Below are 15543 nucleotides of genomic sequence, written 5' to 3' on the forward strand. Positions count from 1 at the left end.
CTATTCCTCGCCCTCCTGTTCTTCCTTTTCAGTACTTTGAGCCTCCTTCAATCGCCGCCTTGCTGAGAGCGCACAGAAGCCGATGCTTATTGGTGTCTCTGCAGCACAGGACAGGTGTTACCTCCGTACTGCAGGGGGCCTTTTGATCAATTAATTTGCCTGGAGCCTTCCAGAGATCTGCCTTATGGAGCTGATTTTCCAAGATCCTCAATGCCCCCAGCGGCTGTTGACTTCAGCGGCATTTGTCAGTGCTCAGCATCTCTGAAGAGCGAGCCCCAGGCCTCTTCTCTATCTCAGTGTTCAGAGGCTGCTCGACCCTTCCTGATAGGGCCAGGTGAAGGTGACCCCAGCCCATAAATGTTACAGTGGAGTTAGAGGTGGACCGGAGCTCCTGACTCCCCCCAGGGTTTGGTTTCAGGCTGTTCTGGAGCTGAGATCCACCTGCTGAACTTCCCCGCCGTCTGGAGGTGTTTGGCTCCAGGCCCCAGCTCCATCACGCTGCCCCTGGTGTTGTCATGTACACCAGTGCAGTGTGCGTGTCGAACGCTGCCGTTCTGAGCCCGTGGCATTTCACACCTGCTTTGCGTGGTATAAATGACAGCCGCCGGTGCAGAGAATCAGGCCCCTGGTGTATGGGAGGTAACGACTGCTGCTAGACAGGGCAGTGTCTTGAGAGCCTGGGGCCCCTTTGTAACTGGGAAGCCAGAGCCCCATGCACCCAGCTGTTTACCCAGAATTGCATTCCACTTTAACTCCTGGCAGGTCAGTAGATACTTATTGGGCACGATGGTGGTCAGTGGCCCTCTGTGCTTGGCTCCTAACATAGCACATGCATGATGGCATTGTCCAAGTTCACCCTTCCCCACTGCTGGCCATCCTCTTTCATTAAGGTAACAAAGCCCTCAGGCAGGACTGTGCTTATCATGATAAACCTTAGCCCCCCCTCCCTCCTAAGCTCCATCCTGAGCAGGCTCATTACATCTCTTACCTGTAGGCCCTCTTCTAGCACTCCCTTCACTCCCAGACTCTCAGCCTTTATGTTGTTGAGCAGGCTTAATCAGGCCCCACCTGGTCTGGCTGAAAGGGTGAGTCAGTAGAGTAGCTCTGCACCTCCATACAAGGTTCCTATTTAATGCCCTAAACCAGATAGAACAGATCCTTTGATTCACCTCCCCTGATCCAAAAGGGCCCATTGTTTCTTGATATGGCAGCTTTGGGGGGATTGGTGAACAGGGATGTCAAATATATCTCCATCAGCACCAGGATGGGACCCTACATTTTTTATTTGATCTGAGCTGCTTTTCACTTCTGTCTTTCTCTGCATGTTCTTTTTTATAATGTTCTTTGCACAGTCCTCGTTTAGAGACCGCCTCAGATTTCACACACCCCGGTGCCTACTGGATTAGGAAACTGGGCCAGTTTCTGCTCCCTGGGGCAAACCCAGAGTCACTCTCTGCATTGGATTTACACCAGTATAAGAGAGATCAGCGCCTGGCCCGTAGCTGCACCTGTGCTCTCCCAAATCCAGAGCCTTTCTGTAACATCCTGGAAATGACGGGAGCTGAGTTTTGTTCGGCTGTGTTGCCCCCAGCAAGGGGAAGTGACCGCATCTCTGTGACTGCTCAGCCGGTTGGGAGGTTAGCAGATTCCTGAGATGATGCTGACTAAGGGGACATGGTCTCTGCCCTTGCTCAGTTCCCAGAGCTCTGGGTCACATTGTAGCCTGCGGGCTCAGGGGAGAACGTGTGGGCTGCCACACAGAGGGGTAAATTCTATTCCAGGGCATTTGCTTCAGCGTCTGGACTCTGGTGTAAAACCGAACACAGATCAGTGCTGGCGTGAGGCATCCCAGGTGCTAGAACCCTTTGTTTATCCACCCAGAACAGGGCACAGCAGGGCAAGCTTCACCCCTGCACTGTCCAAGAGAGACTAGTTGTTTGCAGGGTTGTTGTAGCCCTGTGGGTCCCAGGGAGAATAGATCAGTTTCCATCTTCAGTGCCTCAGTGCAGAGCCCCTTGTGCACTGGCAAACAGGGGGTTAACTCTCTGCCTAGGTCCTTATAATGTCCCTTATCAGCGTACAATCGCAAATGGTCTTTAGCTACATTCTGCACATGGGGAAACTGAGGCACAGAGCGAGCTCAAGTGACTTGCCCAGTGCCCTATGCCTGAACCAATTGGTTTAGTAGAGAGGGCTGGATTCCAGGGTTATTATGGTCCCTGGGCTGGGATATAAACTCAGGACTTCATTCTCCCTTCAGTCCACAGTGGATTCCCCCACTCATGTCTGTGAGAGGCTGGTAATAAGAGCAAGGGGGTGAATCAGGGCATGACCAGAGCACGCTGTACTGTGACTGTTCTCTGCTGCCGAGGGCCCGGAAGTTAGAGCAGCCCTGAGGCCACTCTGATTTATACTGGAGGCTGGGCAGAATAAAAGACTCAATGCCTTCTCCCCCCCCCCCCCCCCACTCCAGCCTGGGAGGAGTGACCGAGGCTCAGGCCTCATGGGTCATTTACACCACCCCAGAATTTGCCCCACACACGTCCCCATGTGATTCAGTGCCGCAGGCAGCCCTAAGCTGTGTGGCTCTGGCCAAGCCCGCTCTGCTTGGACGCTGGGTAACGCTGACAAATGCCCAGCTGTGGGGGAATTGCGTCCCGAGAACCCACGGATGGTGACTGTCGCGGCACGTGGGCGTCGGTTCCATGCCCCCCTCCCACTCAGCTTCACAAATAGCACCGCCAGCCTCCCTCCGCCGTCTGCTCCCCAGCCGCAGCTTCTGTCTCGTGGCTGGGGAGGGGACAGGATGGTCCCAAGGGCTGCGTAGATTCTGCCCCCATCTGCGTGGCGGCAGATCAACCGGCTCCCTCTGTTTGGTGTCTGTGACAGTGTGAGCGCTTCTATGCGGGGAGGAAGGGAAAACTGACTGCAGTGAGACACCTGGAGCAGGAGTGACCCCTCTGAGGTCAATCACAGGGAGAGAACCCAGGAGTCCTGGCTCCCACTCCCCTAATCTAACCCACCAGACAACACTCCCTCCTAGACGTGGGTCCCAGGAGTCCCCTTACTCTGCCCACTAGAACCCAACCTGCAAAGAAACCCCCCTTGCTATGTCTGTGAGCTGTGAAAAGTGTCCCAGGGCACAATAACTCATTACACTGTGGCCTGCTCTGACCTCAGGACAGACCGCACCAGACTGCTGCCTGCATCTGTGCAGAAAGTACCTGCCACTCCATTCGCTGCTCATCCCTTTGGCTTTGTAGTGGGGGTTAAATGGTAATAACCACTCGCTCTTATCATCAGCAGGTCTAAAGTGCTTTCCAAAGGAGGTATAATTATCCTCATTTTACAGATGGGGAAACTGAGGCACACAGCAGGGCTGTGACTTGCCCAAGGTTGGCCAGCAGCAGAGCTGGGAATAGAATCCAGGTCTCCTGAGTCCCCCCCCGTCCAGTTCTCTATCCACTAGGTAACAGTTCAGTGCCAGAGCCTCTCTATTGTCTGTTCATTACTTAGAAATCTGATGACTCCCCTCCCCCCTTTTTTTTTTCCTGTTGTAATAGCTGGGCCCGAGTAACTTGCCCAGATCACCCAGGGCGTCCGTGGCAAAGCCAGGAACTGAATCCAGCTCCTTTGAGATTTTCCTCCAAGGGCAAAGAGTCATAGTGAAAGCATTGAACTCTTTTCTTTTATAACATACAAACTTTTATTGTCCATCCAAAAATAACAGTTTTTCACCATCCTTTATTTTTCCTAATGTGCAAGTAGAATATTTTAACCGGAAAAAAAAAATTCCGGATGTAAACATTCGCTCCAATAAGTTAAATATTTATGTTATTCACAAATATACAACAGTTCACATTTTATTTGGGAGAATTTGTATTCCAGCTGCTGGAGACCATAACATTTTCCACGCACCCTGGGACAGGTGGCATTTCAAATGACCCTGCCTTAAATAGTGAAAGCCCCGTCTCTCAGCAGCTCTGTGTTTCTAATATTCTAGGTTGAGAATTTGGCTTTGGAAAAAAATCAATCAATAATAGTTTACACTTTGGAACGAATGAAGCCTCACACCACACAAACTGTGAGGTGTAGGCATTATTATCCCCATCTTACAGATGAAGAAACTGAGGCATAGGGCGGGACGTGATTTGCCCAAGGTCGCACAGCGAAATCGGTAGCGGAGCCAGGAGTTGAACCCCGGAGTCCTGAGCCTTACTTCTGTCACTAGCCTTCGCTGCATGCAATGACAAATGCCACCGGGCGCAATAACTGAATTTATTTCAGTGTAACTGACGGAGGCAGAGTCACTCCACTGACTAATGGAGTGACTGTGGATTGACACTGGTGTAGCTGACGAGTCACGCAATGCGTTCGATTCTGCTCTCAGTTACAGCAAGTGTAACTCCAGAGTGACTCTGTTAAAGTCCGTGGGTTCAGACCAGCATAACTGAGATCAGAACCTGGCCCGATTACTTTTCCTGCTAAAAGTAAAATGGAAACCCAGCAGAAAAACCAATGCAGCCCAGTGCAAGCGACTCGAACTTCAGTAAGCCCCATTAGTTCGTCACCACAATTGTAATCTTCTCTCTACTACCCGAGGGTTTAGAGCCCAGTTTTCAAACATGGGCCCCTTAAAAGTACGTAAACTTTGTGCTTCAGGCTTTTAGGTTGCTGCAGACAATCATGCCTTTGGTTAAGAGGGCCCAATGCTTGGACCTCAAGCAAAGGTTTTATAGGTTGCCCCTCACTGTGGTATCCGACTCTCGATGGGAGCTGAGCCTGAATTCAGGCTCAGGTCCCATATACTGACCGTATCATCCAAATATGGGATCTGGGTGACAGCTTCTCTGCTGCCTTGTGTTCCAAATTTGGTGCACTTCCATGGAGCAGTGCAAATTTCCTCCAGCAGGGGTTTTGGCCCTCTGGAGTCAAAGTGCCCATAAAATGCGGCCATTCAGGGTTGCTAGTGTTACACGCCCACTCTGCACAGGCGTCAGGGGAGAACTGGGCACCCAATGTCCACTTGACAAACCCGGTTCACTGTAAACATCGCTCGTTCACCCACCCCGTGAAATGCACCCACCTCTGGGGCAGAGCGCAGCAGCTCTTTAACAGCCACACGGTCACAATTTTTAGGAAGGAGCAGGTGGAGAATCGTTCCTCCAGCGGAAACTGCCAGCAGGCACAGGTAGGGAGGCGGAATGTAATTACCACCCCGATTATATCGCAGACCCCCAGCCAGAGCTCCCACCAGAGAAGGCCGGCGGCACACACAGAGAACTGCTTCCCCATGGCTCTCGCCATGGACCCTCGCCAAGGGGCTCATCCGGTGCCACGCTTCATGCCACGCCGAGGAACCGGTGATACCCAAGCCACTGGCGCGTGGTTCCGGCTACGTTCCGTTGTCCCCAGGATCCAAGCTCTCTCCGCGGGGCCCCTCCTCGCTTACTCTGTCCTCCTCCTCCCAAAGACGGCCGACATGGTGCGGACGATGCCACGGATGCCCACGGCCTTCTTGCCGGAGCTCCTGGAGTCCCGCACCAGGTCGAGGAGCTCGTGGAAGACCACCAGGGCGCCGTGGTACGTCTCGGCGGCCGAGATCTCGAAGAAGCCCGAGTTCGTGGAGAGGGCCAGGAGCCGCCCTTCCTCGCTGGAGACAGCCCGCCGGTGCTGCAGGTCCCGCTTGTTGCCCACCAGGATGACGGGCGCTTTCTCGGAACCACCCCGTCTCTTCAGCTGTCGGATGCGCTGGAGCTGCTGGCGGGCCAGGTGGAAACTGGAGCGGTCACAGATGCTGTAGACCACGACGAAGCCGTCTGCCCAGCGCAGCTGCTTCTCACTCACCCAGCCCTGGAGCTCGGCGGCCTGGAAAGGAGGCAGTGGGAGCAGGTTAGAGAGAGCGGGACAAAAACCAGGAGTTAGCGGAGGCGAAGAGGCCATCACGTCGCCATGGTGACCAGATCAACCCACCCCCTCTCTTGCCTCAGCCCAGCTGGGGAGGAGAAGTGGGGGGGGGGGGTCAGGAAAGGATTTTCCCCTCCAGGTGCCGTATGGCATAACTGACCAGCTAGGAGGGGAGGGAGGGTCTGGCCATTACTGGGGAAGAGCTGAAGCAGCCATCTTTGTTGTGGGCACATGGAGACACTGGTGAGTGCCTGACATTGGTCGCTGCAGGAGTAGTGCCAGAGCATTGGGGAGGGTCAGTTCTGTCAGCAATGCTCTCGCCCTCCCTCCTCGGTCTTTATTCAGTCTCCCTCCCTTGAAAAGTAATTCCATTATTAAAGGAATTGGGTGCCACTTCTCAGTCTCAGGTGGAAGCCGAGGGGGCCATGTTTGTTGAGGGCAGAGGAGTTTCCTATAGGCCCTGCACCAAAGCAAGTTTGTCCTTGTCCATGTGCCCTTCTAGGCGGAGAAAGGGGTAGGGATGAGCAGCCATGGCTCCATCTGCTGGGAGGACACCTGTCCTGTTAGGAGCTGGCCTGAGTCCCAACAAACTCATTCCATCCATTCTGTCCCGAAAGCCCATGTGGTTGGGGTGGAAGCCGCGGGCCGGGATTTCTCACCTGGGGGCAGGTGGAGTCCCAGATGCTGAAGCAAACGTCTCTGCCTCCGACCATCACGTTGTGCGTGTAAACGGATTCTGGAGCCCGCACAGGGAGGGGGAAAAAGAGGGAGCCGTTAAGTGAGTGTGGATTTAAGGAAGGAAGAAAGAAAGAAAGATTATAACCCAAAGCTACTCACCAATATCCCCGTATTCACCAATAAACCTCCGGGTGAGGAATCGGACTGTCAGAGCTAGAACAAAAGAGACCCAACGTTACTCAGGCTGGCACCAAGCTGAACCCAGATCGCCCGGCAGGACTGAAAGCCATTCCTGGTCCTCCCAGCGCGTCCCCTCACCCCTGCATGGTCCCAGTGGGATCAGGGTGGTGGGCGAAGCGGGAGTGAGAACTCAGAGAACAGCTGTCCACATGCAGCGCGGCTTGGGAGGATGGAGGGAAGGGGGGAGGGATTGGACGGGAGGGTGGAGGAGGCTGTGGGAGGCTGTAGGGAAGGGGGCAGTGGGAAGATGGAGGGAAGGGGGCAGCGATCGGATCGGAGGGTGGAGGGAAGGGGGCAGTGGGAGGGTGGAGGGAAGGGGGCAGGGATCGGACGGGAGGGTGGGGGAGGCTGTGGGAGGGAAGGAGGGAAGGGGCAGCCATCGGACGGAAGGATGGAGGGAAGGGGGCAGTGGGAGGATGGAGGGAAGGGGACAGTGGGAGGGAAAGGGGCAGCGATCGGATGGGAGGATGGAGGGAGGGAAGGGGGCAGTGGGAGGGTGGAGGGAAGGGGGCAGGGATCGGACGGGAGGGTGGGGGAGGCTGTGGGAGGGAAAGGGGCAGCGATCGGACGGGAGGATGGCGGGAAGGGGGCAGTGGGAGGACGGAGGGAAGGGGGCAGTGGGAGGGAAAGGGGCAGCGATCGGACGGGAGGGTGGGGGAGGCTGTGGGAGGGAAAGGGGCAGCGATCAGACGGAAGGATGGAGGGAAAGGGGCAGCGATCAGACGGAAGGATGGAGGGAAAGGGGCAGCGATCAGACGGAAGGATGGAGGGAAAGGGGCAGCGATCAGACGGAAGGATGGAGGGCAGTGGGAGGATGGAGGGAAGGGGCAGTGGGAGGATGGAGGGAAGGGGCAGTGGGAGGGAAAGGGGCAGCGATCGGACGGGAGGGTGGAAGGAAGGGGGCAGTGGGAGGATGGAGGGAAGGGGGCAGTGGGAGGGAAAGGGGCAGGGATCGGATGGAAGGATGGAGGGAAGGGGGCAGTGGGAGGGAAAGGGGCAGGGATCGGATGGAAGGATGGAGGGAAGGGGGCAGTGGGAGGATGGAGGGAAGGGGGCAATGGGAGGGAAAGGGGCAGGGATCGGACGGTAGGATGGAGGGAAGGGGCAGTGGGAGGATGGAGGGAAGGGGGTAGCGATCGGACGGAAGGATGGAGGGAAGGGGGCAGTGGGAGGGAAAGGGGCAGCGATCGGACGGGAGGGTGGGGGAGGCTGTGGGAGGGAAGGAGGGAAAGGGGCAACGATCGGACGCGAGGGTGGAGGGAAGGGGGCAGTGGGAGGATGGAGGGAAGGGGGCAGTGGGAGGGAAAGGGGCAGCGATCGGACGGGAGGATGGAGGGAAAGGGGCAGCGATCAGACGGAAGGATGGAGGGAAGGGGGCAGTGGGAGGATGGAGGGAAGGGGGCAGTGGGAGGGAAAGGGGCAGCGATCGGACGGGAGGGTGGGGGAGGCTGCGGGGAGCCCAACACTCACCGGATTTCCCCACTTTCTCCGCGCCCAGCACCAGGATATTGGCTTCCACTTTGGGCTGGCTCCCTTCGGACATCCTGCCGGGCTGCTGGGGCGCGGTGCGGAGCTGAACGACCATTTGTAATCCCGGGGCGCGGAGCAGGGAGCGGGGCGGGCGCTGGGGCTCTGCGAGCCCGGACAGCGCCGGAGCTCGCTTTATAGGGGAGAGGCGGAGCCGGGGTTTGAGTGACGGACACACAGGGACAGCTCGCTACCCCCGCCCCCCGGCACCTCTGGCGAGCACAAACACACACACACACACACAAAACCCAGCACGCATACAGACCTACAATCCAGGGTGCACACACACAAGCACACTTTATTTTCACAGAGAGACACACACAAATGCAGGTTTACAACACACACACGACTCTGGGGGCACGCATACATACACTCATTTTCACAGCTTCACAACACACACACAGCCCAGGGCATCCTTACACACACAGGCACACAAATACACAGACTCACATTCACACAGAGGTATTCACACGCACATGCTGACACAACTATTGAGTTTTCTCAGACACGCAGCTGCCCCCAGGTATAATCCTCCCCTCTGCCCCCCACCACAAAAGTTCACTCAGAGTTACACACAACATAGTGCCACACAGACACACACAGACACACACATTCCTACACACTGGCAGGCTCACATGTACAGAGATGTAGTCACACGTACACATACAGGTACACTTATATTCACACAGACACAAAATTACACAAACTGTTCCTCACACACCTGTACACATGCGCAAGCAGGCAGCAAACCCACACTTCGTGCTCTTGCACAAACACACACTGTCCTATCACACCCTCTCCCTTGTACACACACTGAAACACAGAGACACGCTCACACACATGCACACTTTCCCTTGCATGCACACACTCACTCTTTCCTTTGCATGCCTACTCATACACACACACTCATACACTTTCCCTGGCACACTGACACGTAAACACACACCGACGCTCTCACACAGGTACACGCTTTCCCTTGTACACGCACTCTTTCCCTTGGGTGTGTGCACACTGACAGTCTCCTGTGCACACCCGAACACCGTCTCACACACACAGGCGCTCATGTGCGCACACACACAATCTCATGCTCACACACATGCACACACAGAGAATCTCACACCTGCTCACATAATCTTGTGTGCACAAACACACACAATCTCTTTGTCACGCACAGTTTCACACACCAAATCTCTCTCTCTCTCTCTCTCTCTCTCTCTCTCTCTCACACACACACACACACACACACACACACACACACACACACACTGAGCTGAATGGAAACTCCTTTCCCTCTCCGCCTTCACCCATCCTTTGCCTGCCCTCAGAACTCCCTGCTTCCCATCGGGAACTCTTCCTCCCAGCTCAGCCCCGCCAGGAAGCCATGTCATGCCTGGGCCTGCAAGAGTCCTTTCCACACCCTGTGATCTCCTGGCTGAACACGGGGTGAAGGCCCGTAAGGACGTAACAGGTTGGGCAAAACCGAGATCCTGAAGTCTGGGGATACACCAAATCTGAACCCCAGGTGCCAATTGCATACCAGTAGCTCTGCAGGCACTACAATAAGAAGCATAGTCTAGGGCAGGGGTTCTCAAACTGGGGGTCGAGACCCCTCAAGGGCTCGCGAGGTTATTACATGGGGGGTCACGAGCTGTCAGCCTCCACCCCAAACCCCTCTTTGCCTGCAGCATTTATAATGGTGTTAAATATATTAAAGTGTTTTTAATGGGTAACGGGGGGTCACACTCAGAGGCTTGCTGTGTGAAAGGGCTCACCAGTACAAAAGTTTAAGAAGCGCTGGTGTAGGGGGATTAGGAATGGCTAGAGCCTGTCTCAGTCAGTGCCCAGGAGACCTGGGACATAGGGGGAAACTGAGGCACAGTGGGGAAGTGATTTGCCCATGATCCTCCAGTAGGTTGGTGGCGGAGCTCGGGACAGAAGCCAGGTCTCTGAATCCCAAGGGCCCAACGAGGGGGAGGGATAGCTCAGTGGTTTGAGCATTGGCCCGCTACACCCAAGGTTGTGAGTTTAATCCTTGAGGGGGGCCATTTAAGGATCGGGGGCAAAAATCTGTCAGGGACAGTACTTGGTCCTGCTGTGAAGACAGGAGACTGGACTCAATGACCTTTCAAGGTCCCTTCCAGCTCTATGAGGAAAATTTCTAGGGGACAATGATGGAATGAACTGCCTAGGGGGGAATTTTCTTCCGAATTCCACCGCCCATTTCTGAACCCCCTGCTACGCAGATGGGTTAGACGACAGCCGGACAGACAGATGTCCTGCTGCTGAGTAAGGTGGGGATAGATCAGAGGCACTGGAAGAGCTAGATAAGTAGACGGGGTGGGTGGGAATAGAGAGCCGGGGTGCAGATGGAGAGAGAGAAATGAGTCTTTATGACAACACTTCTCCTGGTCTTTTTTCTTTCATTTTAGAAGCCTTGGCAAGCTGGGCTCCACACACAGGACACTGAGTGCCTGGCAAAGGCAGGAATGCTGCTGCCATCTCGGGGCCAGGAAATAAACGAGCTGAAAGTGATTTCTAGCCAATTAGTATTAGCCGGGCTGCTCTGATTGAGGCTGTGGGGAGCGGAGAAGAGTCACCACGCAGTGCGCGCTGGCCAGCGCCCCGAGCCTTCCCCTAAGCCGGGGGGCCGGGGAGGCCTTTGCGGGGGAGGGGAGCCCTCGGGGAGCCGTTCCCAGCCACTTGAAGACCCCGTGACCCTGCCGGAGCGGCACAAAGGGGCCAGAGTGTGACTGAGAATCAGGCCCAATAAGCCTTTAATGGAGGCGGGATTCCTGCCCCGTCTCTGTAGTTGTGTGTGGAGAGATGTGTGCTGGGCCGGGGAGTCAGGACTCCTGGGTTCTTCTATGCCTATTCCGGGAGGAAACTGGGCTAGTGTGAGCCAGGGCTCCTGGGTTTTATGCCCCACTCTGCCACTGATTTGCTGCATGGCCCTGCCCAGCTCTGTGCCTCAGTTTCCCCCACTTTTGAAATAGGGATAAAGATCCTGACCTGCCGCCTAGGGGAGGCTGCGAGGCTCATGTTTATAAAGGCCGGTCTGAATGCTGGGGATGAGAACACCAGCCCCTGCAGCTGTTTCCCACACGCCTGCCAAATATCTAGCCCCAGACAAGTGCATGTGAGCTGGGGAGCAGGTGCTGGGGGGATGGGTGGGGGGTGGCCGGACGGTATCGCAAGTGGTTCAAGCTTTGCCGAATTTGGGTTGGCATCTCCCGTCCTTTGCCTTCTCGTGCCTTCCGCGCCGCTCGGCATGTGACGCTCCGCTTGGGCAAGCGCTGCCCTTTGTGTCGCCCGCGCTCTCTGCTGCGTGTGCTAATTAGGTCTGGGGGTGGAGAGTTGCTTCTGACTGGTGACAAATGCTTGGTGCCTCTGCTGCCTGTGTGCCCGGCTCCGGGTCGGTGTGTGCAGGGCACATGTGCTGTGCAGAGAGTGACAGCCATGTGTGTAAGTGCGTGCATGTGTCTGTGTACATGGCTTTGTGTGGACGGGGCTCTTTGTGTGTGTGGTTGCACATTTGGCTCTGTGTGTGTGTAGCTGGCTCTCTGCACGTGTGTCTGGATGTGTTTGGATGGGTCTGTGTGCATTCATGTGTTTGTAAAGTTGTGTTAGAGTGTGTGTGAGCGAGTATGTTTGTGTGTGTGTGTGTAGATGTTTGTGAGTGTATGCACAGGTTGTGTTAGAGTGTAGGGGAGACTGTGTGTTAACAGTGTGTGTGTAGATGTTTGTGAATGTATGCACAGGTTGTGTTAGTGTGTGTGTAGGTGTTTGAGTGTATGCACAGGTTGTGTTAGAGTGTATGGGAAACTGTGTGCTAGTATGTGTGTAGGTGTTTGTGAGTGTATGCACAGGTTGTGTTAGAGTGTATGGGAGACTGTGTGTTAACAGTTAGTGTGTGTGTAGATGTTTGTGAGTGTATGCACAGGTTGTGTTAGAGTGTATGGGAGACTGTGTGTTAACAGTTAGTGTGTGTGTAGATATTTGTGAGTGTATGCACAGGTTGTGTTAGAGTGTATGGGAGACTGTGTTAGTATGTGTGTAGGTGTTTGTGAGTGTCTCCACAGGTTGTGTTAGAGTGTATGGGAGACTGTGTGTTAGTATGTGTGTAGGTGTTTGTGAGTGTATGCCCAGGTTAGGTGAGAGTGTGTGGGAGACTGTGTGTTAGTGTGTCTGTGTGGTTAGGTGCGTGTGTAGGTTGTGAATGTAGTGGATCTATGTGTGTTTGTGTAGATCTTTGTGCGTGACTGTGGTTGTGTGTGTGTTTGTGGCTGAGTATGTGGTTGGCCTATGTGAATGGCTCCGTGGGTCTGAAGTGGGGTGGGGGGTGACAGGCGTGTCTGAGCTATAGCAAAATTTGTATAGTATATGAGAAATAGCCCGGGATCACGGATTACAGCCACAAGGGGGCAAGGTTAAGCTTCTTTGTGCAGCCTTAACTGTGGCATTTACTTTTTCCATTCTTCTCTTTACAACCTTTACAACCTCCATCTCCGGGGGACCTCCCACGGCAGGTTACTCCTTGTGGTCAACTATCTGCCCCAACTTGAATTTAGCTCAGACACGCTGATTTCTTTCCACAGACCTGAAGAAGAGCTCTGTGTAGCTCAAAAACTTGTCTCTTCCACCAACAGAAGTTGAATATAAGAACATAAGAACGGCCAGACTGGGTCAGACCAAAGGTCCATCTACACCAGTATCCTGTCTTCTAACAGTGGCCAGTGCCAGGTGCCCCAGAGGGAATGAACAGAACAGGTGATCATCAAGTGATCCATCCCCTGTCGCTCATTCCCAGCTTCTAGCAAACAGAGGCTAGGGGCACCATCCCTGCCCATCCTGGCTAATAGCCATTGATGGATGTATCCTCCATGAACTTATCTAGCTCTTTTTTGAACCCTGTTATAGTCTTGGCCCTCACAACATTCTCTGGCAAGGAGTTCCACAGGTTGGTCCAATACAAGATATTACCTCACCCGCCTTGTCTCTCTAATATCCTGGGACCAGCATAGTTACATCACTTGGGGTGACCTGATAGCAAGTGTGAAAAATTGGGACACCTTTTTCCCCGGGAGGGGGTATAGTTGCCTATATAAGAAAAAGCCCCTAATATCAGGATGGTCTTGGTAATATCGGGACATCTGGTCACCCTAACAACACTGCAAACATTCTTTCAATGTCATTTTCACATGGAACCCTACAGCGGGCATCCCACATGCTCCATCTTCCTCTAGGGACATTAACATGATCTAGCGGCCTCTGGCTGTAAATTACGGTGGAATTCTGCGTTCACATCAAGGTAGGGATCAGAGTTCTCAGCCTCGAGGAGCCAGCAGGTGGCGACAGAACTGCAGGAAAGCCCAGAGCACAGTAGCCAAGGAATGTGTTCCCTTTTGTAGCAGAGACCCTGTGCAAAAGAAAGCCGCAGGGTATTATCCAAGGGTCAGATTTGTAGCTGTAGCAACAGACAAGTGAGAGATGGCTAGATCCAAGAGGTGCCTGTATCTGCCTTGCACAGAAAATCAGGCGTTAGCAGGCGGGGGCTGCATTCAGCCAAGGAATGTTTTGCAGCACAAAGCCCCGTCGTTTAGCATTATTCTTGGCATCAGCGGGAGCCACTGTGCAGCTGACACGCTGGGTTGATTATTGGCACATCGAGATGCCGTTAGCATTGGGCAGGTGTTGCAATTGGAGGCCTTCTAGCGTCCTGCTAGTGGTCCCAGGTTGGCTCTGGGATTGCAACTCACCCCTGTGCGAAGGGCCCAATGTGACCTCTCGGTATCACTGTGCGGATGAATGTACCAGGCGCCCGCCAGGCAGAACCCCTACCCCTGTGCTGTTGGCTATCCCCGGCTCGCCCTACCTTAATGACTGGCAGCAGTTACCAGCGGTGGGAGCAGCCGTTAAAGGGAGAAATCTGAAGACGGGGGGAGTGAGTCTGTCGGGTGGAAGGGTTCCCGTGGGAGGCACACGATGCTTATCTCTCACTCTCATTCCTCAAGTGGTTGCGGTGGCATCGGGGAACGTATAAACTCTCAAGTGTCTGAACAAGTCGAACCAGCTGTACAGTGAGTGCTCTGTGACTGGTCCCAGCTCCTCCTCCGTTTCCCCCCCGAGGCCAGATTCTCATCTCAGGGCGAAGCCGGAGTTGCTCGCTCCATTATGCAGAGTGCCCCGGGTTTCGATCACATACAGTGCCCGGTACGAAGGGGCCCTCCTCTAGGCCCTACCGAAATACAAATAACAACAACAAAGGGCTCTGAGCAACTCAGAATGAGAGGCCTAGATGGGAGCATCTCTGCTGCCTTGGCGTAGAGAACGTCTGATGTCCTGCCACCTGCCCTGTGTAGAACGCAGCTCCACCCCCTGGTTTGGCATAACCCGGCTTCTGGGAGGGACCTAGTCCTGGCACAAGCTACCCTCGCTTTTGGAATGCTGAATCTCTGTCAGAGAAGCTGCCGGACGTGGCAGCAATCCCCGAATAGCCCTCCTGCCTGGGCCGTGCAGGGCTGGCCGTCAGTGTTGTGTCAGTGTGTGAGTTGCGAAGTGCACCATCCGAGAATGATTGCATCTTACTAGTGAGGCTATAGACTTAATGCACTGCAGCCTCTCCCATAAGTTCCATTCCACATACCGGCGCCTTTCTCATCTAGGCGAACCGGTGCATAAATCTTTCTAATCTCATTCAAATCTAGGGCCTGATTCGCTTCTCACTCAGGTTATGTCTGTCCTGCAAGTGAAGGTAGGATTCCAGCTCAGGTGGCCGTTCCCAGACTAGCTTCAATCTAGTCGGCTCCACTAGGCGAGTAGTGAAGATGTGACAGCCAAAGCTTCACTATGAACTTGCAACCAGGCACGCCGGGTCTGTATTCTTGTTGCTGACCTACATTGACGTCCGTGCCACCATGTGTTTGTTACCCATGCTAGCTGGATGAAAGCGAGCATGGTTATACTTCTCTGCACTACAATCACACCTGAGTTTGCAGAGTGGACGTGCTCTTCCACGCTCGTGAATCGGAAGATGTGATTGTTTGGCAATTTCCTGCAAGTGACAAACTTTATTGAGTGTTTTCGGAGTTCATCGTATTAAAAATGCAAATGTTTGTGTGTGACGTGGGATTGTCTGTACCTTCTTTAAGGAGAAGTCTTGGCTACTGTAACCCCTGGGATGTGTTATGTGCT

General features: G+C 54.3%; 1 protein-coding gene across 1 annotated transcript; it reads right to left on the reverse strand.

The window, feature by feature from the left end:
- Nucleotides 1-3682: 3682 nt before the first annotated feature.
- Nucleotides 3683-8473, reverse strand: LOC101939729 (ras-related and estrogen-regulated growth inhibitor-like protein). Its single transcript, XM_005293631.4, has 4 exons — nt 8296-8473; nt 6745-6798; nt 6567-6643; nt 3683-5868 (listed from the first exon to the last, which is right to left on the reverse strand). The coding sequence occupies exons 1-4, from the start codon at nt 8408-8410 to the stop codon at nt 5449-5451; spliced, it is 666 nt and encodes a 221-aa protein (XP_005293688.2). The 5' UTR covers nt 8411-8473; the 3' UTR covers nt 3683-5448.
- Nucleotides 8474-15543: the final 7070 nt, after the last annotated feature.

This window comes from Chrysemys picta, chromosome 20 (assembly GCF_011386835.1).
Source record: "Chrysemys picta bellii isolate R12L10 chromosome 20, ASM1138683v2, whole genome shotgun sequence".
NCBI classification, from domain to species: domain Eukaryota; kingdom Metazoa; phylum Chordata; order Testudines; family Emydidae; genus Chrysemys; species Chrysemys picta.